We start from the raw sequence: 22,000 nt of genomic DNA, 5'->3' as shown, positions 1-22,000 counted from the left end.
CCAGATTCTCAGTGGCATGAGAGCAGAATGGCCGACGGAGGGAGAGCTCAATAGAAAATGGTTATTTGGGATGAACAGGACTGTTGGTGCTGGAACTTATACCAAAGTCTGAAAAATGGGGCAATTATCATCGTGATGGTGGGGGGAAATCTGCAGCTTTTAATTAAGTGTGCTTGCCAACTTCGCTCTTTGTTTAGATGTTTGTGCTGCGTACGAAATGCTTTTATTAATGCAAACAAACAGGAATCATTTTTTGTTGCATTTAGTTGGGTTCAGGCTGACCCAGAAAGAGTGACTTTTAGTCTTTTTAATTGCTTTGTGCTTGTTTTTGTTGTGGTATCAAACAGTGATGTATGTCTGTACGTATATTTAATGCTTTTAAGGGTCATGGGTCTTGAGAAACAATTTTTTTGATGAAGAAGAGGAAAGTTAGTTCCAGTTCTGTAGGAGGTTCTCCGGTTAGAAATGTGGTGAATATTTGTAACTGGTGTTAGTAGGAATACACAGTTTGCTAGACGGAAAGATGGATGAATGGAAAAAACACTCTTATCAGTGCATAGGCCACCGCATCAGTCAGAAGGCATCCGTTCTGACTGCCACAAACCTGAATGCATTTTTCATAGCCGGTCGATTTTAAACGTGCTTTGGGCCTAAAGAAAGAGTGGGTTTCCAACCCTGATGAAGAATTCCCGAGGCTGGTTGAAAGTATCATCCTGCTGCGTCCTCTGTAAATGTCGTATTTTCCTGACCTGTGTGTCTCTCATTGTGCGTAACGCTGTCTGTGGAAGTCCGAGACGCATGCATGCAGAGGAGCATTCCCATATAGGCATGTCAGTCCCAGAGCTGTCGAAGTTGGCCAGTTGGGGGAATATTTCTGAAAGCCCAACTGCTGCGCTTATGATATTTTTTTAGTTGTAACTGCTATATGTAAATGAAAACAAGCTAGAGGAATGGGATTGGAAGATGGAGAAGGGGCGGGGTCCAGGCAACCAATGAACATACACCAAAGCTATTCAAGTCATGGGCCTCAAGGTTTGAGCACTGCTGATTTTCCAGCCTTTCTTTACCTGTGAGCCAGGTGTGAAGCCTCTGACCAATCAGAATAAGTAATTATTAAACTCACTACCTAGGAGAACTGAAAACAAGGGCTGGATTAGAAATCGGGGTCCAGCTTTGAAGAGCCATGGGTTATAGTATCCTTTCTCTGATACCTTGTCACCAGTCTTGTAAAGCTGATTGTTTTCTCCCTTCAACACTCACCCGGTCATTTATGCCCCAGCAAAAACCTGTATCCGCTCTTTGAAACTCACTGCTCTCTTTCCTTTGTTTTCCCTCATGCTGACAGTGAAATGACGGCCTTTTTGTTACCGTTCATCCCGGCTGCTTTTCATTTACACCTCCACTCCCGTGCCCAAATAAAAGCCTTTCCACTTTCCCTCGTCTCGTGATTGTTTGCCGTTCCTCAAGTGATACAGGTACACGTGTATTTAATTACCACTGCTACTTTTGTTTCAGTCAAGTTAGTGTGTTTTCTTTTTTTCTAACTTGGCCTTAGTTAGCTACAACCACCCACTCTTGTGTTTTGTGTTTGGTGGATTGTTAGACTGACGTCGTCCAGTCAGTATGATGGACATGAATGAAATGACGGTAGCGGACGCTAGCATGGCTGTTGTTGTGTACGTCAGCATCTCACGCTGCGTGAGAGCCATCAGTGGCATTAACTGGGAGGCAGCACATGCACTGGTAGAGATCCTCGTCACAAAAGGCAATCAGGCCTGGCAGTTGGCCAGTGAGCTGCCACCTCATGGCCGCTCGTTTGCTAGCCCTGGTTTGCCGAGCAATCATGTTAGCATTGTCACGCTGTAGCATGTACCCTGTGTCCTGAACGTTCATTTTGTTGAACTAGATTTCTTTGACTGTTACGTAAAATGATTAAACTGTAAGTCTGAGGTACAATTGTGGTCATCAAAAGTTTTTTGTCAGAATGTATCCTGATTTTCAAGAGTTTGATTGTTGGTTTCACTGTAGCAGTAATGTAGCTTGCAATGTCCCCGACCTCCTCACTCTTTAAGATCACAAAGCACCGTGATTACTGTATGTAGCTTCAGAATTGTAGCATTCTCTGAATTACTTTTTTTTTTTTAAAAGATAAAAGCATACAATTGCAGGTTGATTGTGTTTCTAAGAGGCATTGTTACGCCACATGCCTTGTGTCCATTTAAGATGGAATTAATTTAAAATAATCACTCTTTTAAGCATGAATAGCATCACTTTAAGTGTCGTTAATGTGATTGCTTTCACAGGTATCCTGTGTATCCAGCAGATACTACAGATCTATGGTGGGGAGGGGGATTGGGGAGGTACAGTACTTGCAGGGCTGTTTCATAGGCTGAAAATTTTGAAGTTGAACTCCTGCTTGTTACATTGCAGTCAATGGTCTCAGAGGGGAAGCGGTGAGAGATGCATTGATTTCCCCCCCCCCCCCCCCCCACCTCCCCCATGTAGCTGTGCTCAAAACCAAAAACCCTCAGAGGAATCATTCCCGGCGTCTCCGCGGCTTGCACGGCTCCCACTAATCGGCAACGGCACGGATGTCTGCTGGGAAGTCTGTGACGGTCCGGTGCTAATTCCTGCGCTTAGGTTCCACAACAGCGGTGCAGTAGCCGGGGGGGTCGGTTGGGGGGGGTGGTACGTGATCAGGCTAAAGGGCCGTATATCTGAATGAGCGTCAGGCAGCCTCCAGATGACAGTCCATCCCTCAGTTATAAGACCTTGAACCCCACAGTGATGAGAAACCACCCTGCTGATTAGCCGGGTGTTAATTTGAGAAGGTGCTGCACACGTTGTCGTAAGAATAGATTGCAGGGGGCTTCTGTGTAGATCTGTCTCTCCGCCCTTAACAAGTCTGTGTCAGTGGGCTTAGAGCAACGGCTTGTTCTCTGCTCTTCCTGGCGGCTGTCATGCAGAAGATCGAAATCCTAATCACCCCTTGACTGTCTCTGACAAGTGTTGCTCTGTCAGTTTGAGAGTTTGCAGTGGAAAGAATAACTTTGAACTGGAATGTATGTATTTTGTCTTGAATTGATGGGGGGGGGAGGGAGATCTACACGCACATCCCAAGTCTGTGATGTGGAGGCTGACCCACAACGGCCCCCTCAAACCCTGCAGACTGCTTGCGTTTCCCCCGGCATGGTGTGCCCCCCCCCCCCCCAAGCCGCACTCGCGGATTTACAGGGGATCGGGCCCGTCTCTGGAGAATGGTAAAAGGCTGATTAATCATTGTTTCTGCACCGAATGCTATGGGAACAATGGCAAAGTGGTGTCTCACGCTTAATTAATCCCGGTGATCTCCGCCAGGTTTGTCTCGCAGATAAGTCTCGGTACAAAACTGTTCCTAATTCATCAACCCACGCCGTGCCATCCGCCCAACCAAACACGCCATTTATCTCTTATCGTTTGTAGTCGTCTTTTTTTTCCTCCCTCTCTATTAAAAGAGAGACTATGACATTGCCACATTCGAGAGTGTCCTATATTAGCTTTGTATAGACTAAGTACCCGAGATTACAGTGGTAAATCCTGTTTTATTGTGCAACATCTGGTCCAGTCACACCACATTTTATCATTCGCTGGTTGGAGTTTTCCACGACTGCAGCATAAATCATCTTGCTAATCGGAAACGGGAGTGATGTGAGGCCCATCTCGCACGAAGGGAAAAGCATATGGCCTAGCTGTCCTTAATTCCTAACCTGCGCGCGAACAAACATCGTTAGGCTGATTTACGTTTGGCGGTTCGGCTGAGAAAATCCCTTCCTTTTGTCGCCCTTAATTTGGATTTACTGCATCATGCAGAAACACCAAAATGTATCATTTCATTTCCTTTTTTTTTTTTGTCTACTAAGTTTTAGTCTTGTACACTTTGATTCATGACTTCTTCTACGTATTAGTTTTATTTTGTTTTCTTTTATGCTAATATACCTTCCCCTGTGATGGGTTGGGGCCCCATCCTGGGTTATTCCCTGCCTAGGACAGGCTCTGGCTACAGAGCCCTGCAACCGTACATAGGGCAAGCAGGGATGGATGGATGGACTGGCTACCAGGGTACATACCCATGGTGCATATAGCAAATTTGTAAATACCGATTTACTAACTGGTTTTTGTAGTGATTTCCACTATAGCTTATATTTGTTTTTTTATGCTCAAACAATATTACTAAGATTCCCAGGCAAACGTGTATCGTCTGCTTGTAACTGCTATCCTGCAACTTTTCTGTTAGTCACCAGTTTTGTTTATTTCAATTTTTTTTTTCAGCTGGTGGATGTCTTGCATAAACCCCCCCCCCAGTTTGTCAGCCTGTGATGTAGGATCAGGGACACACGGGGCTGCGCGCTGGGAACGTGCCTCCCTAAATGCCCACCGTGTACATATGGTGAGGCGCTGTTCCTTAACAATTAACCGCTGCTGGGATGCGAGCAAATCGCATTGCTGGGATCCCATCAGCGAGTCGCTCTGCATTTCGACATTAATGCATTCATGGCTGGAGACGCGGGGATGATTTTAGAGCTTAAATATTTAATTCGAGTTTAAAATGTAGTGCGTAATTAACGCTCCCCACTGACAAGAGCACAGCGTATTTGTCCATCTTAATTAGATTGTTGTTTACCTATTAAATATATATCATATCTCGTCATATATTCCTGATGTTAACAGATGGTGTTGGGAGTTTCTGGATTTCTCGTGATTTATGAAGTTGGACTTTATTAGTAAGGATTCCACTTTAATCACATTATCACAGGCCTCAATGCCCAAGTCACTTTTTTTTTTTTTAACTGAGCAAGCTTTTTCTTTTTTAAAAATCTTTCCAATTCTCTGACTGTAAAACGAGGCTGTCACCGTCTTCCTCTTTTAATAGCGCACTTCGTGATTTGTGGCAAGGTGCGTTCAAATTGCCGCCGAGGACGACCTTGCTGATTAAACCCAGACTGCTCCAAAAGTATCCTAATCTGGCAAAATATAATCCTATATAGGACAACCCCATATGCGACTCATTAAACGCTATAAATAATGTATCGGGTCGGTGCGTGTAATAAGCAAAGGTGGGGTTTCGGAAGCGCGAGCTTGTTATTCATTTGCATACCTGCTGAAGCTTAATGTCTGAAATGCTAACACAGATATTTGGTTTGGAAGCGAAACTAGGGTGCAATTAATATGATTCACCCCCTGCAGAGCTGCTCATGTGTACTAATATGGTGCTTTAAGTTTAGCACTGTTTTATAATATAAGAAACACATGTTCAGTAATGTCTAAAGCAGGCTTTGTGTGTTTTGAGAGAACTATCGCTTTCAGCCTCGCAATAAGGGCCTAGGCGGAGATCGCTATAGAAATCTAAGCGTATGTTTTCTTTATGAACATGTGCCTGTTTATCGGCTTTAATTGTGTTTAGTTTGCTAGTAGATGGCTTTTCTTGATCCACCGTTCCCGTTAGTGGTCTTTTGATATTTCTGTCTGGACTAGAGGGAATTAAAAAAAAATAACCACGCAGTGCCGAAAATAATCAGCCGTGAAGCGTCCATCGTATTATGGGACTTCTCGGTTTTCACAAATGATTGAACGTTTAATAAAGGAAAAATAAACCATTCCCCGCCGCTGCCAACATCTGTATCGCAGGACTAACGGCTCACCGGAGTGCAGAAGCCCCGGAAAACTTACCAGGCGCGGCAGCGTTTTCGCGGAACCTGCGCAAAGTTAGCCAAACTCCTCATTACCGAGATACCTCTGCGCCTGGCTTTCAGGCGGAGAAGAGGTTTTAATTGCTTTAAAATGCGAAAGCGTGATAAAGAATGGATTAATTTGATTTTTTTTTCCACCGGTAGCAGATGGTTTATGTCTGAGGAATGCATCGGTTGTGAAATTGCATCCCTCGGCTCCTCTCTGATTGGCCACTGTTAACGAAGCAGACGAGAACGACAAAAGTATTGCGTGTGTTCCCGTAATAAATTAAAGAGGAGCTTATTTAAAAAAAAAAAAAAAAAAAAGATATGCAACTTAAATAACATGAAGTCTGTGATTTCCCTAAATCGGCTTTTCCCAAGGACCGTAGGTGTAATTTTATTGTTTATTAAAAAAAGATGCACGTTTATTGTTTCCTTTAACAAGCAGATGGCCGCCTTGACTTATTTGTTTGTTTTTCGTTTCTGAATGGCCGATCAGATGCATGATGGGAGATTCAATGAGCGGCTCGTCAGAACGGCGACGTCGCAACTCTCCAAAGGTTACTTTGGTTTAGAGCTGCGCAAACAGCTGGCCCTAAGTCCCCTTGCTTCGGAAATAAAATCTTAAGGCCGCAACACTTGCCGACTGCTCAGAAGATGGTTGTGCCCGGCAAAATCAGGGTGGATACCTCAGTGGTGTAGCACTTTGCCTTTCTCCTTCAAGACTTATCAATCCCTCTTGCTGCTTATAAAAACACCCTGAACCAGTCCGTGATGCTTTTGTTCTTGCCTGGTTCTACCACAATATCTCTACCCATACTTCTCTGTAGTTCACAGATATTTCTAATTGCATTTTTCACATGAAAAATACTGTGTAAGGATGTGGCTGTATTATACTTCAGTTAGTATAATATATTAGTTGGCCTGGTAGCCAGGTTGTAACCCTACGATGCACTGAATGCAGTGAGACTGTATAATTTATTGTGCTTAATGTTCCTGTCGGTGTGTTAATGACCTCTGGTTTGTTCTAATTCATTTGCTGGACCTGTGTGCTCTTAATCTGTATGCCCCTTTGGACCTATAACATAAATGTATATGAGGGGAAAAATGACAGAAAACTTTCCAAACAAATAATGTTGACCTGTCAGCGTGGAGTCGAGGGGTTTCACTCTGACCATGAGGTTCTGAGGGCAAACACTGGCAGCTGAAGTCAGGGTTTGGTTTCTGGATCCGCATTTTTTGTTGCCACGTCTGCACAATCGGTGCTGTTTCACACCCACGGTTAACAGTTTCAGGGTCAGCCGTCCGCTCCCACCTGCAGAGCCATCTTTGATGTGTCCCAAGATCCACCTGACTGTTGTCCAGAAAGGTTTCTTTTTTTTTTTTACTGACATGGAAGGTTCCGGTCATTTCCTTCAGTGTTCTAAGGTTGACCTTTAGGGTGCTGTGTGGCTCTGCGGGTTAGGATGCTGTGCTTGTGATCGGGAAAGGTCACCGGTTCCAACCCCAGGGTCAGCAGAGTGATTTCACTATTTGGTGAGATCTTATCTGGGATAGCTCCAGGGATTGACCCTGCTTTCTCAAACATTTTATGTTGCTTTGCATAACAGCATCTGCTGTTTAAATAAAATGTGGAGAAATGTCATAAAATGCACTTCCACTGTCTCGAAAGTTGAGCAGGGTATTTGGGGCAGAAGTACCATGCGAAGTGGTTACAAAGAATTCTGAATTCTCTTGAGCTGTTTATCTGTTTCCAAGTTGCCGCTCTTCTGTTTGTTCTCAGCCGGGGGCTTCTGCTGAATGATTGCGGGAGGGACGGTGTATGTGGCTTGGGAATCACACGACACCCCCTAAGATCTACCGAACCATTGAGTTGACCGGTATTAATGAGCGAGACTGCAGGGAAGTGAGGGATTTTCTTAGATGGTCTCGCATCTTTGCATTCTTGATGGTCATGGTCCTTCCATCTTACATGGGAGGAGAAACCCAGACGTGGGACTTTTAAAACGCTACGAAAAGAGTATCTTGACAAATGCATCAGACTAAGCTTGACAGGCTCATCATGTAACTAAATAAGAACTCTGTGCTCTTAAATTACCATTTGGTGCTAATTTTGCATTCCTGTGTCTTCATGCATACACTATAATCTCACAGTTCACTGTAATGTTACACTTTTTTGTTGTGCTTTTTCTTGTTTTCTAAATAGTAAGTCATTTCTTTCTTTGCTCCTCATTGTTGAAATTATTCTCCAAAGTCAAATTAACATTATCTAATTTTGAGGCACTATGTAGTCCGCATTCTCGTCGCCCCATGGATGACCTCCCCCCGTGGGCCAGATAGGATTGCGTTTAGGGAGCGTGCGATCGTACGGAACGCAAGACTGCCACTGCACTGATCAGCCCACCCTTCCCTACCTCCCTCGAGCTGGATGGGAGATTATGTTGTCATTGTAATCGTTGCCCCCTCCCCCCCCAAGGCTTTCTTTCTGCCAGATGAAGACTCATGTACTTCACTCTGAAGTGGGGGAGGGAAATCCCATTTATAGCTGCGCTCATCTTTCCAGTGATCGAGGATCCATACCCGTGTCCTGAAGGTTATAGGTTTTGAATCTGGGGGCTGACAAAGTATTCATATCACCATTGCATCCAAGAGCCAGGACCTTGACTCCAGCTGCTTCAGCTGTGCTGGACACTGACTCGCCCTATACTTCACCTGTAAAACACTCTCATGGAGAGCAAGATAGGCAAAGAACTCCTTTACGTTGTTCAAAATTTGCTATGGTCCAAGGTCTGACCTGGGGATGCCATCCAACACAAGTTATGAATGGCTGCGTCGGGCCAGAATAAGATGCTGTCCACACCAAGGGTTTCTGCCGAAGGAGCAAATCTCAAAATAAGCATCTCTGAAAGATTCACGTCCCGTGACACATCTCCGCTCCCCCCCCCCTCCGCCCATGTTCGTGTTTGCCTGCGAAGCGGGATCTGCTTCTCTGAGAAGCGGCCGAGTGTAGCTAAACACATAGCCAGGCTTTTGGAGCTCCAAGTGGGGTGTTCAGTCCATGGGAAAGCGTTCGTTTGGACTTAATCGACAGGCTTTCGCCAAACAGATGGCTCTTCGGCAAACGAGGCACGCTGTCCAGCCAAGCACTTTCCCTGGGTTTCTTTCACTCTCAGAAGAATCAGCATCCCCATACAGAGTAGTAATCCAAATAGGAGAAAAAAATGTGCAGTTTGACAGTTCTGATTAGTAATGGATGTATTTTTTATATCATATTTTTTTCTCTAATCATGGCTGTACCACGCCCCCCCCCCCCCCCAAGTCCTCTGATCATTGGGTAATTTCTGTTAAATAAGTGCTTAGCTTTCTAGCTTTCTGAAACAGCCACTGCGACTTCAGGGAGTCATTTTTACAATCAGCGCCCAAGGGCTTAAATTACCATCTCCCTGCACTTCTATAATTAGCCTGATATTAGCAAGAAATGTTTGCTTTGGTTAAATTATTCAGAACATTTATTTCATTCGTCAGAGGAAAGATCAAATTGTTTCTTTAATGCACGGTTAAAGGCGGACAAGCAAGCAAAAAAAAAAAGCTTTAGTTACAGAATAACCATGCTTTCAGGTCTCATTATTTGTCCCTGGAAAGCCCGTCTTTGCACTGTGTGCTGGATAAATGCTGGCAGTTTCAGTTTTAAAATGCTGCATTTCTGCATTTTATGGTGATTTTTGGGGGTCACAACTTTAGGATTATAAGGTGCTGATTAAGTCCAATGAAGTATGATGCATAAGCTGGGTTAGAGGTGGTGAGCCCTGTGTTTGGGAGGATCTGACATTGTTAGATGGTTCAGCGTCATCTGAAAGTTTCTTAATTTCTTCTAAGCGATTTGAAATGCGCTTATGTCCCCGGCCCGCTTATGAATGGTTTTTAAACGTTCTGTTGTCCTAAGCTGTTTACAGATGCGTGAAAACCACTCTCAACAGACTCTGCAATCACATATAAATAATCAGCGACAGACTTTATTAATGCGTTGATACATAGCCAGTCTTAGTCTGTAATGAATATATTATCAATAATGAGATACTGGCATTATAATTTCCAGATATTACCTTTGCCGTTTAGTGGTGTTTGTAATAATTTATAAGCAAACCTGGAAACTGTTACCGTAGGAACATCAGAGCATATCCAGGGAGCTGTTTGTTATTCGGATTCTTCCCATGATGATGGAGCTGATTAGGCTGAGCTGTATGCCCTGTTCTACCTGGGCCCCATCTCCCCCCAGCCGTCTGAGGCACAATTACCCCAAAGTGAATACATGGGGGCCCCCGTCTTGTGGAAATAGCGGAGCTACTCGTGGACTGTGCGGCAGCTAACTGGCTCCCTGTCGCCGTGCCAGCAGCCATGAGCTGCGCGGTGCAACGGACGATCCCTGTGTTCTGCTGTTCGGCGACGGGCCGGGATGGCAGCTACGTCAGTGCCCGGCCGAGGCTGCCCGGCCGAGGCTGCCCGTGTGTCCTTGCACAAGGCCCTTAATTCAGCTGGATGTCATGGTAGCTGTTGCATAAGCAGCCTGTGTAGTAGCCCTCGGTGCATGCAGATTAGCACCCCAAGCAGCGTTTGTGTAGGTAACAATCCACTTGGTGTGGAGGAGGGACCTTTTCACCATCTGGAGACCTACTTTCCAAACAATTTTTGTGCTTTTCGTCTCACTCCCCAACATGTCCCTTTGGTATTACGGAGATCTCAGCGTTTACTCGACTGGGGTCGTCCCCTTACTGCAGCTGCGCTACAGGTTCATGTACAGAATCTCAAACACCCAGTTTAACAATGTGTCTGTCAGCCCTGGAGTTTCAATTCCACGCCATATCTTGCTTTTCTCTGTCACTTCACCACGTTATTCACGGCTCTTACACGGACACGACCAGCAGCATCGTTTCCCTTCCACTTTTTAAAAAAAGTATGACGATTTTCCGTGAAATAAGTTGAAACTGACAAAAATAATTGGCGTCCAGCATTCCATATTACATATTCCACACAGCAGAGTCTTTGCTTTTGTCATAAATCAATAGGACTCATGTTCTCCATATTCAAAGCACGGCATGTATATATGGTGCCGGCTTCCCTCCATTCTCTGCCTATCTGTCTGACTGTCTTGCCGTTGTTTCCTTTCAGATCATCGTCCATGCGGAGAGACTTGAGCCAGAGGCTGGTCGATGAAGACAGGTGAGCAGCCATTGTTACGGTGAGCTCGGGGTGGCCTGGGTAGTGGCCTGCGTGGGGCGGATCGGAGCCCCAGCTCCGCCATGCTGGAGGATCGCCCTCCTTCCTGTTTCGTCTGCGTTTACTTCCTGCCGTCTTGTAGACGCGTGTGACCCGGCACTGCGCCACCAGTGAGCTTAATTTAACTAAAGTTCACATTCCGTTCATTAAAATAGAACTGCTATCCCGACTTCATTTATAAATAAAAAGCGTTTAACGTGCAGCTGGCTACCGGCTGGATTTAATGTGCAGACAGAATTATGCAAAATTACCGCCGCTCTTGACAAAGACTATACATTAGCCACAGACAATGAGCAACATCACACTTAAACATCAGGGGAAAAACGTATACTTTTATGGTAATATATATTTTTTACTGTTTCTGAAAAATGTGAAGCATTTTGTTAATATTAGTGTTAAGGGAGTGTATTTTTTTTTTTTACTGCGGTATAAAAGTAGGTAATGTAAAATCCCTCGGATGGACATCGCCATGTGGAAAGCCAGAGTGTCGTCCAAGAATTATTAAAGGGAGCGATCCTTCCCTGGGGGAGCTATACCAAGTACTGAAACAGGAGTGCCAGTCCAGAGAGTTCTCTTTGAAAACTTGAATTGTTGATACAGTAGCATTTTCACAAAGAAAAATTGTACCTTTGTAAGTGTATTTAGTTTAGCGCTTAGTGAGTTGACCCACCTTGGCTTATTTACGCCATGTTGTTCGTTTACTAACATGGGAACAAAGTCTTTCCTCCATTTCACAAGACAGTTTGTAGGGGGGGGGGCGCTTTAATGATTAACTGATTGATGTTTATTGATGAATAATGTAGGGTGTTTGTTGAGGTGGCAGGCCTGCGTTCAGCACCAGGACACCTGACGCCTGCTGTTCCCGATGGGGGGGCTCTGGAAGCAACCAATCGCGGCGTTTTCCCTGCGTTGGCTTTATCGCTATGAAATATTCAGCCGTGCCAGTGATTGAATTTGCTAATAAAATCAGAGCTGCCCCCTTGGTGTCGCGTTGCTAAGTTGGCGTAAACACAAGAGGAGGCCGGTCGGACCTGGTCCCGCGGCCCGGTGGCCCATTTCCTGGCCCGGTGGCCCGTTCCCTGGCCTTGCTGGAATTTGATGATCACACTTGCTGATCCTCACATCTCCCGCACTGGGCATCCGGCCTAAACGATGCGGATTTTGTGCCCGTTGTTCATGTCGGGGTAATAATGAAATGGTATGGCTTAGCCTGTGCTGCCTTCTAAATGCAGGGCTGTGTTGTGGGTGTGGAGTCTGATGGAGCGTCTTGGCTGCTTTATATAGATGATGATGGCAGTTTGTGACAGTTCTGCCCCAGCAAAGCTGCCCCCAGACCAACCTGCCCCACTCCCACCATGTCTTTCAAAGGAGTCTAAGAATTAGAAACTGGAAAATGACTCAGGGGAGCCTTTATTCCTTAATTCATATATTCAGTCAGTCATTTATTTGTTCATTTGGTCATTCAGTCATTCCATTTTCCATTCATGCATTGTCATTCTTTTGTTCATTCTTTAATTCATCCACTTGTTTGTTCAGTCTTTCATTCATTCAGTCATTTCTTTATTCTTTTAATCATTCCTTCATTCATTCACTCATTCAGTTATCATTTTGTTCATTCGCTGTCATTCTTTCTTTGCCAGTCAGTCCCATTCACTCATCCAGCCATTCCTTTATTCACTCACTCACTCGCGTCAAGGTGCCCCCTGCTGAGTAACCAGTCCTAATTTGCTCCCCAGATGTGCCCAGTGCGGTGGCCAATGCTGGGAGATGAACCCATTAGGAAGGTGCCGCCCCAGCATGTTCATTGCTCATTTGCTTACCGTGGCACATCCACCGCCGGGGCTGTGAAAGCGCTGCCTTCGCCGGGAGCAGATTAGCCGAATTTGCCACGTGGGCCTTGGCACCGGTTCAGGCCGCATGGCCCCTGAGATAATGGCACCATGTCACTCCTGTAATTTAACTTCATGTGAATAATGTGTGTCGCAGCGAGTGTGTCAGGCTGCGTTACATAACGGAGTGCAGCGGGCAGCTGCTCTGTTGGCGCGGTTTGCCGCTCTGCTTCCTGGGTGAGAGGTCATGTGACCAGATTCATTAATTCGGAGGTGCAGCAGCCAAGGGTATAATTGTGACTAACGATCATTTTTTGTGTTTCTTTTCATATCCTTCGACTTGTACTGATGGTGTTGTCATTTTTTTCCCCCAGGTCCTCTATCAATTATAAAGCCTTGAAAGATGAGTGCTTTGTTTAAGCAAAAGTTTGAAGTACTCTAACACTTCGGCCTTCCAGAAACCAGTTTGGTCCAACAGGAAGCTGAAATGCTGTGTTCTGTTTTCCTTTTTTTGTAGGCCATAGTTGATTGTTGACATGCAGCACCCCAACTTGGAGACCAGGCACCCGCTTCAGACAGAAGACCATGAGACTGGATTTGACCCCTTGCAGAACTTCAACAGGGGAAGTGGATGTGAGTAAACCTCAGAGATCTGGTGCTGTCCTTGATCTTCGTACTTCGCAGAGGAATTGAGCTCGAGCTTAGCAACTGTTGACCCAGACCACCTTTGACATTATTCAATGATTGGTTGAGTTGTGCTAATTTACTTTGGAAACAACCGTCACTCTGAATTGTGAAATAATGGAGCATTAAAAATGCATTGGAAGTAGAAGAATGTTGTTAATTTTCTGGGACTTCAGATACCGTGAATGGGGCATTGTTTTCATGTTTAACGTTTGTTTGGTTGAGAGAGTCTGTGTTTCAGTTTATGTAACTTGACAGATTGTTGTTTTAAGGTGGAATTTTGCAAACCACAATAAGATTTATGAAAAAACAAAGCAGCCAAGATTTTTTATGACTTATTCTGTATTTTGAAGGCTATAAATATCTGTGCTGTATGTTACTTGTTGCAGCATGACTTGCTGTCTACGCCTCAGTGTCTGTCTGGACCTCGTTGTGGTAGAATGACTTGTAGGTTTAACAAAGGAAGTTTTGTTTTTGTTATGATAAAGACCAGCTTCTGTGCCTGTGACCGAAAGGTCGCTAGGTTGAATCCCATGTTTGTCAGAGGGGCGACGTCTCTGTTGGACCCTTGGACAAGGCCCTTAGCATCCTGAGAAATGCTCCAGGGTCCAGGATAAACGTCTGACCCTGTGCTCAGACGCCGAGCTTCACTCTCACTCTGTATGTGTGTGTATGTCTTTAAAAAGGAGAGCAAGTTGGTATGTGTGGGGGAAAAAAACACAGTCCGACTTACCTGTTTTCATACATGTACAAATGGAAAATAAAGTTTCATTTCATTTCGTGAGGTGATGTCAGTCTAAAAAGTGCCCTGGACACCGGCTTGGGTTCCAGTTTTCGGTTCCTCTCCGCTGTTTGTCTTCCTGATCGTCTGTGTTTGGAGGCGGTGTGTGGGAGGCGTGTGTGCGGCATCTGAAGATGGGAAGCGCGTCAGACATTGCTCCTGTTCCGCTAGCAAAGACGCTTCCGGTTTTAGCCAGCTGCTAACTGCTGACGTGTCTTATCTGTTAGGCTGAAAGCACAAATCACCTGTCGTAACCTTTTCAGCAGGTCAGCAACTACAATGTGGCACACAGGGCTCTGCCGGTGACCAGAAATGTAGCGATTAGTATAATATCGTAAATATAGCTAAAGTGACTTTTATTTCACGTTATTTATTTTGTTTCCCAAAGCTTGTCACAACTTCTGCTTTTTTGATGCTCATCAAAGGTTTTTTTATACATGCAAAAACTGCGACCTGTTTTAAATTGTGCTGAATTAATTCTCCTTTTGTACTTTTACCCTGGAAAACAGGAGTTTAGGTTTAGGGAAGCATGCGACCTTCTTGCTGTTGGGAGGCCTGGGGTTTGTTTATCAATATGCGTCCTTGACCGTTCTTGTGTTTCTGCATACCCGTTTGACGTCATCTTCCATTGCCGAAGTACAGTTCCAATATTCAAGAACAAAAGTATGCAGAACGCTGAAAAATCCCCAGATGTCATTCTTGCCCAGCCCCAAATATCAAGTATACATCTGTTGCATCCTCCCCAACAAGATCAGTCCCATCGTTCGTGCCCCAAGTTCGTTCTTGGGAGGCAAGTCAGCAAGAGCACTCTTGCTAAGAACACAAGTACGTTCTTCGCGTTCCTGGTGTTGATAAACATCCCTGGCTTCAGCCACATGTTGGACCTGCGGTATTGTGGGACGAGACGGTATAGGAGGACTTGCCCCACGACGATGCAGGCTGTATCTTTCTGTTTACACATTAAAAACATGTATGAACTGCTGAATATCTGCTGACCAGTCAGCGTGTCACTTTTTCGTCTCTAAAACTCCAGTCACCTCTGTGATTCTCCATACTATCAGAACTTTAATATAAGCTGCAGAGCCCCACTTAAATATTGTAGATATTCTTCTAATTCCTGTCGTACACACTGGCTGTACTTTAAACTTTAACAGCACTAGCAAACTTAAACCTGCTGAAGTTGTGGAGGGGAAGCTGTTGGATGAAAGGGGGTCTCAAGTCTAGGTGAGCTGGGATTAACTGTGTTTGGGGTATAATCTCTGGTGCCACATGGCAACGCCTCGGCACATCAGAGACTGTCGTCATGGTGAAGTTTGAACCTGAGGCGGGTCGCCATGGTCACGCTGGACCACATGACCTGAACTGATGATGGGAGCATGTTTCCGGGGAGACTGACAATTATGAGTCATAAACGCGACTTGCAACGTGAGCTAGCAGGAATTAGCACGTCAAGCTCGTGAATATGTATGGGAGACGGTCCCTGGGGGAACGCTCTGCGGCTTGATAGATCGCTCCTGAACTTAAGGGATTCAACACTCCATTTCTGTTCCGGTGCTTTCCGTTGCTGTGTCGATGCATTTCTTACTGGTTGGGTTTAACGCCCCCCCCAACCACCATCAGATCATCTTCAAATAGTTTACGTCACATCTGTTTTCTGTCTTTATGATGCCTGTAAAACGCTGAATTATTGCCACCAGATGGCCCCCATAATACAATAACTTCGCTTATCTTTTTCAACAAAAATGTCGTTGATTTATATACATTGCCGATAAATTATGTCCTGCATATACGCGTGATGTATTATGTGCTGAGCATGTAAATATTCAGTTATTCATAAATCTGCGAGAATGGCTTCTTTTTGAAATCGTGCGTCTTTATTCGTTACAAAGAAATACTGCTTCGCCAGTGAGGGTTTATTTGCCAAGACCAAAAAATATAACGATATAGTTTGTATTACAAGTCACTGCATGAGTCATTCATGGTCTGTTTTTAACAAGCCGTCTCCCCAACTTCTTACCTACCAGTTTGCTTTCAGAATTAAAAAAGAGCAATTTAAAAAGATGTTCTTTTTTAAAATGTTAAAAGTTTAAGCATCAGTGGAAGAGTAGCAGCAATGCAAGACAACAGACTAGAGGCTCATCATTTTTATTCTGTCTTCCTGTCCTTGAAAACAAGCGGAGTTGTGCCCGTTAGCTCTCCAAATGGTCCGGGATCTTGGTTTTCTGTCTGAGTCTTTGTTTTAGCCCAGGGACGTGAATATTTCTGGCAAAATTAGTGACTCCACCCAAGCCTCCCTTTCCCATGTGCGGGTGATCTTCTCCTTGAAAACTTTCGACACGCCACCTCGGATCCATTATAATCTCCTGCTCCTGAGATCATACTAACCATAGCCTTTACAAAAAAAACCTGTTGTATACAGTGCCCCCTAATGGTAGGATGATGTAATTGAAATCTTCCTCAACCCATAAATCAATCAATGAGGGGGAAAATAGGCAAGCATGACCTTTTTTTCCTGTAAAATTTTAAGTGCCTTGCGGCTGGGGATTTTCAACAGATCTGTCATAAATATTTTTATCTTTAAAAAAAAAAATCCCTTCCAGCGAAACGCATTGGCCGCTGAGCAGAGAGCGAAACTCTTATTTCAAATTCGTCTGGCTGATGTAGGTGTATAACTAGCAGAGGGCCCTGGAGGAGCTGTGAAAGCTGTTTGCTGAGATGAAGTGACGTATCAGGGCTCGAAGAATGCAGCCGGAATGGAGCGGAGGATGACCGTGACAGAGCCTGGTCCTCCTGGGTCCTACAGCGCTGTAAATACTGCCTGGGCCCTAAAGAAGCAGCCCCTCCGACATTAGGGCCCCAGAAGCCTCTCGTGTGCCTTAACCTTTCAGCTCCTGAAGTTGCTCTGGATAATCCAGCATTTCTCCCTTTTCTGAAGAGTGAATTATTTTCTCAGTCTGGCTGGATCCTCAACATCATGTCCCAGAAATGTAACTTTAATGGGACTTGAAATTTTCTAATGATATAAGCATCCCTTTTTGTCTCTGGCTTTTCCTTTTGGTCATTGTCTTCTGTAAATAAGGCGTATGGCCCCAGTAGGCTAGGGAAGGTTGTGGGTTCGAATCCAGTGCCCAGCAGAGTAATCGTGTACTCCCTAACTGCATTCTGCTCCAGGAGAGATGGATGCTGGCTGACCTTGATCTCTGACCCTCACTTTGGACAAGAGTATCTTGTAAATAAGTGTAAATGAATACCAGGTAACCTGTAAGTGACTCTCTGCAGATCAGTTCAGCTTCAGATTCCTGAATAGACATGCTTATATTTTTCATATAAGCACCTTTTGCGGAGGGCCTCCCCGATGCCTCAGGTCTCCGTGTGCATGTAGACGTTCCTGACACGATGGCCCGCTGTATTGATGGTCTGTATCTGTGTGTCTCAGATGGAATGCTGGACAGCGTGTCGTCTGCACCATCCTCAGAGGTGGAGTCCACCTTCCTGTCATACAGGTAAGAAGCTCAACGGCGCCCCCTAATTCCAAATATAATTTTTTTTCTTCTCCCCAGAGATCCCGTGAAATTACAATTTCCTCGCCGGGGGTGGGGGGTGTGTTGCTTGTGAACTTCAGGTGTCAGCTTGCTGCACCATTCAGTGTTTGGTAGCAGGGCGTGGGGCCATCGGATTAAAGTAACTGCATGTTTTGCCGCTGGGGGGGAGTCCCCGCTGCGGTCAGCCCCATCACTCTCTCCCTCCTTCCTTTTAATTTTCTTAATCACCAAGCAAGATGCGGTTTTGCCGTCTGAAAATGTCAGGCACACACCCCACTTCCCACACGGCAGACAGAAAAAACGCGCACGTGTGTGTGTGTGTGTGTGTGTGTGTCAAAGGAGAAGACTGTTTACTTGTAATTATTACATTGTGGGCACTAGATTTCTCCACAATGTGATAAAAACCTGTAATTTTTTACCTTGTGGCTACTTTTTTTTGGTCCCCACAAGGATGACCTCAATTTTTTTTAAATCTGTGACAGTGCCTTGTACAGTATGTTGTTTGGTTAGTGCCTGTTAGGGGTTAAAGTTGTCATAGTTGGGATATAGGGTTAGGGTTATCTATGGAGAGTCCCCACAAAGGTATGAATACATGCAGGTGCATGCATATGTCTGTGTTCTTATCTTGGTTTAAAATTATGAGTCATACTGTTCTACCTACTGCTGGCCCATGATAATCGTCACCCTTCCTGTGAGTGACCTACAGGGGGCAGCAGAGGCACAGTCCTCTGGGGACTAAACATGTCCCCTAAACAGATAAAAGCTGGTCTCTGGCGTGTCCCCCAGTCGCCATGCGACACGCTGGCATTGCCTACTGGAACAGGACCCTCAGCAATATGTATCTCGGCCGCCCCCTGGCTCCCAAATCCCTTTTAACACCCTGAACTGGATCACAGACGTACCTCAAGCAGTCAAAGCCAAATAATGACGGTGTAGGTCCTGTGTAACTGACCTGGACTAGCAGGGAGCAGCGTGTTTTGAGTATAAACGGTCTGCATGTGAAGTTTAGCCAGCCTTCCTGCATGGTTCTCCACTATCTTTATTTTGGTATTGGTCTATATTAATCATATGAACTTTTCTATATAGGTGTAGTGTGTGTGTCCAGCCTGGCGGCGCTGGATAAGCTGTTTATTTGTGCTGATGAAGCAGGTACGCCGTTAGTGCAGGTGTTTCCATCCCCACTGCGGTAAACAGACATGTCTGCAGAGAGGACCATCACACTGCCTGATTTCCCCCGGGCTCAGAAATTCACTGAACTTTACCTGTCAGCACAGCTGAGCTTCTCCATCAGTCATTCCCCCCCACCCAGCCAAGCGGAGCTCCTGACACGGCATGGCGATGGCAAATGACCTGCGAGAGGCCCACGGGGGGGCGCAGCAATGGGGGCGTCGGGGCCATGGTGCCAATGGGGAGTTCATCTGGACCACAGCTGTCACTGCGGGCCTCACAGGGACCTGTGTGTGTGTGTGTGTTTGGACCAGGCCACACTTAAGCCATTACCACGCCACCTCATGCTGAGTAATTTCATCAACCACCGAAAGTTCTCACCGGTTGCGGTCCTCTTTAATTAATCGCTGAGGGTCTTTCGAGGTGCACGTGTGCAAATCCAGGTGTTACACCAATCTGTGCGCAGAGTAAGCGGATATCTCTCACAGGCTAATTTACTCTGGTACCCCTGTCGCGCCCGCATGCTTGCAGACTAACAGAAGCTTCCAGATGCCCAGCACCCAGCCCTTTGCAGTTGCGTGTCCACGTGCCGAACACGTGTGCACCATCTCCTTGCAGGAACCTGCCTCGGTTGCCACCTAAGGAGCAGGCCTGCACCTCGTAAGCTGGGCTGGGTGGTGTCGCCACTGATGAGCTTCTGTGTGGGTGTAATTGGCGAAAGGCAGACATGCTGAGCTGTGAAGACTGTAGGGTGTTAGCGCTTGGTGACACCTGTATGGTGCCCCGACAGGAGACAGACCTTCCTGCATGCTGACGTAGCCCCAAAAAACAAATACAGCTTCAGATTGCGAGTAACTTGGTCTGCGAGTGTTCTGCAAGACGAGTAAATTTTTTTAAATAAATTTTAACTTGATAAACGAGTGAGGTCTCGCAATACGAGTATTACATATACGCTTTATCTGCCGAGCATCACAACTGAGCTGATGGTTCTTCTCTCTCTCTCGCTGCGGAATTGTGGGCAATCGTTTCCGAAGCATGGTCTCAGTCGGTGTCTCACTCGTATAGTCAAAATTTAGTAGAAAAGCACCACCCGAATAAGGGTGTAGCAGTGCGAGCGATGAATCTGTTTAACGACAGTGCAATGTCCACATTTCCGTGAAATCGAAAAGGAGGCAAAAGCGGCTGTCATTGGATAGGTTCCTTGTCAAAGTCGCACAAAAAGAAAAAGATTCCAGTGAGCCAACAGATATCAGTGATTCCGATGGTTATAATGAAAGTCTTCCTGCAAAATAACCCTCCTCTTCTCCTCTCTCTCGTCTCCCTCACACCATCCACAATTATTTTCAAAGGTAAAGTGCAGGTTAATTTGTTTTATGTATTTTTACTTTATTTTTTGTATTAATCATTTTTATATGAATGTTTTTGGGTTGTGGAACGAATCATCTGAGTTTCCATTATTTCTGATGGGAAAATTTGCTTTGATATACGAGTGCTTTGGATTACGAGCACGTTTCCAAAATGAATTATGCTCGCAATCCGAAGTTTTACTGTACCTGTTTATCAGGGTCCTTTCGAGTAAGGAGGGGTGTGGTTCATTAGGTTAGGCCTCTGTGTCTGTGATCGGAAGGTTAGAGATTGGAATTCCGTCCTCGGCAGAATAGTCACGTATGTCGGACCCTTGAATAAGGCCCTAACCCTCCAAGTTTCTCCAGGAATGACTTTGTTTTCTGACCTTGAGTTTCGCTCTCACTGTGTGTGTGTGTGTGTGTGTGTGTGAGAGAGAGAGAGTGAGTGAGTGAGTGAGTGAAAGGAGAAGAGACCTTCATGGGATACGCAAAAACAAAATTCAATTCAATTTATTTTTATATAGCGCCTTTACATGGGTGTGTTGTGATATGTTACAACATAGTTAAGACAGAATAGTACAAAAACAGGGAAAAGGGAAGACAAAGAAATGAAAGACAGAAAGTCCGATGACAGGGGAGGAGAGGAGAGGAACCAAAAACTCCCAAGTAGGGAGGGAAAAAAAACTTCTGGGGGTCCAAGGAGGACTGGCTGCCCAGCCCTAACCCCCCCCCCCCCACTATTGAAAGAGAATTAGGTAGCTTGCTCGCTTGTTAAAAGCAAGATATAAACTGTGATCAAGAATTCCGGTGTGCCTGTATTTGTGCAAATTAGATGATAAAGCATCATTTCAGTTTTCATTTTGTTTCAAAACGGCAGGCAGATTTTTCATCCCCTCATGTAGGTACAAGCGACGCCGACGGCCCCCTTCCTGACCGCTCCGATCTCCTTCTCTCCGCAGAAAAGAATGGGACGAGTTATTTTCGAACAGCAACTACCTGGCGAGGATCCGGCAGGCCGGGATTAACGGGAGGCTGAGGAGCAGCAGGTTCCGGAGCATGTGCTGGAAGGTGAGGCACTGCCGGCGCGGCAGCCACAAAGGAGCAGAGCCCGTTTGTGCTAATCCCACATCTGGCAGGAGCGGCCCTTTGTCTCCCGCGAAATCCGCGCACGTCTCTAGTCGCGTGTCCTCCCTGCTTGTCCGTACGCTACATATTCTGAATCCTACGATGGCTTTCCTCTGAAATGCCGGATCTGGGCAGTTCCCATCTCGCACGTTTCTTTGCCATTAACCCAGGAAGAACTTTACGTTCAGATATTCAACCGTCCAGTCTTTTGCTTGGTCCCGGTCCAATGTTTGGAAACCATTTCCTCCTGCCTTAGTATTCTGGTGTGTGCATACTCTGTAAATAAATTATAGCGTAACAGTTGTGTATATTTATATATTTGATTGCTGTGATGTGATCTTTGTTTAGAGTTTATAAGCAAATAGAGCTTCCGGTGTTGAACTATATTATATCGAGTAGAATGAATTATTGACGCCTTCTCATGATAATGATGCAGAATGCAGAGTGGGCTGTGGGCAGTTTCCGACTTTTCATGGGGGGAGATGCCTACACTGAGCTAGGAAGGCCTTTTGGGTTCCTCTTCTCAGAGGATGGGAGTTGGCAC

General features: G+C 45.4%; 1 protein-coding gene across 1 annotated transcript in view; it reads left to right on the top strand.

Annotated features, from left to right (window-relative positions):
• Positions 1–22,000, top strand: part of tbc1d5 (TBC1 domain family, member 5) — a 54,139-nt gene that overhangs the window by 13,090 nt on the left and 19,049 nt on the right. The window contains exons 2-5 of the mRNA XM_023809792.1: positions 10,875–10,925; positions 13,329–13,444; positions 17,713–17,779; positions 21,291–21,399. Of these exons, the coding sequence (XP_023665560.1) occupies positions 13,348–13,444; positions 17,713–17,779; positions 21,291–21,399 (273 nt within the window). The 5' untranslated portion in view covers positions 10,875–10,925; positions 13,329–13,347. The remainder of the gene's footprint in view (positions 1–10,874; positions 10,926–13,328; positions 13,445–17,712; positions 17,780–21,290; positions 21,400–22,000) is intronic.

The sequence above is a fragment of the Paramormyrops kingsleyae genome, chromosome 23, assembly GCF_048594095.1.
Source record: "Paramormyrops kingsleyae isolate MSU_618 chromosome 23, PKINGS_0.4, whole genome shotgun sequence".
Lineage (NCBI taxonomy): Eukaryota > Metazoa > Chordata > Actinopteri > Osteoglossiformes > Mormyridae > Paramormyrops > Paramormyrops kingsleyae.
The sequence above is the reverse complement of the archived record's forward strand: the minus strand, read 5'-3'. Positions and strand labels throughout refer to the sequence as shown.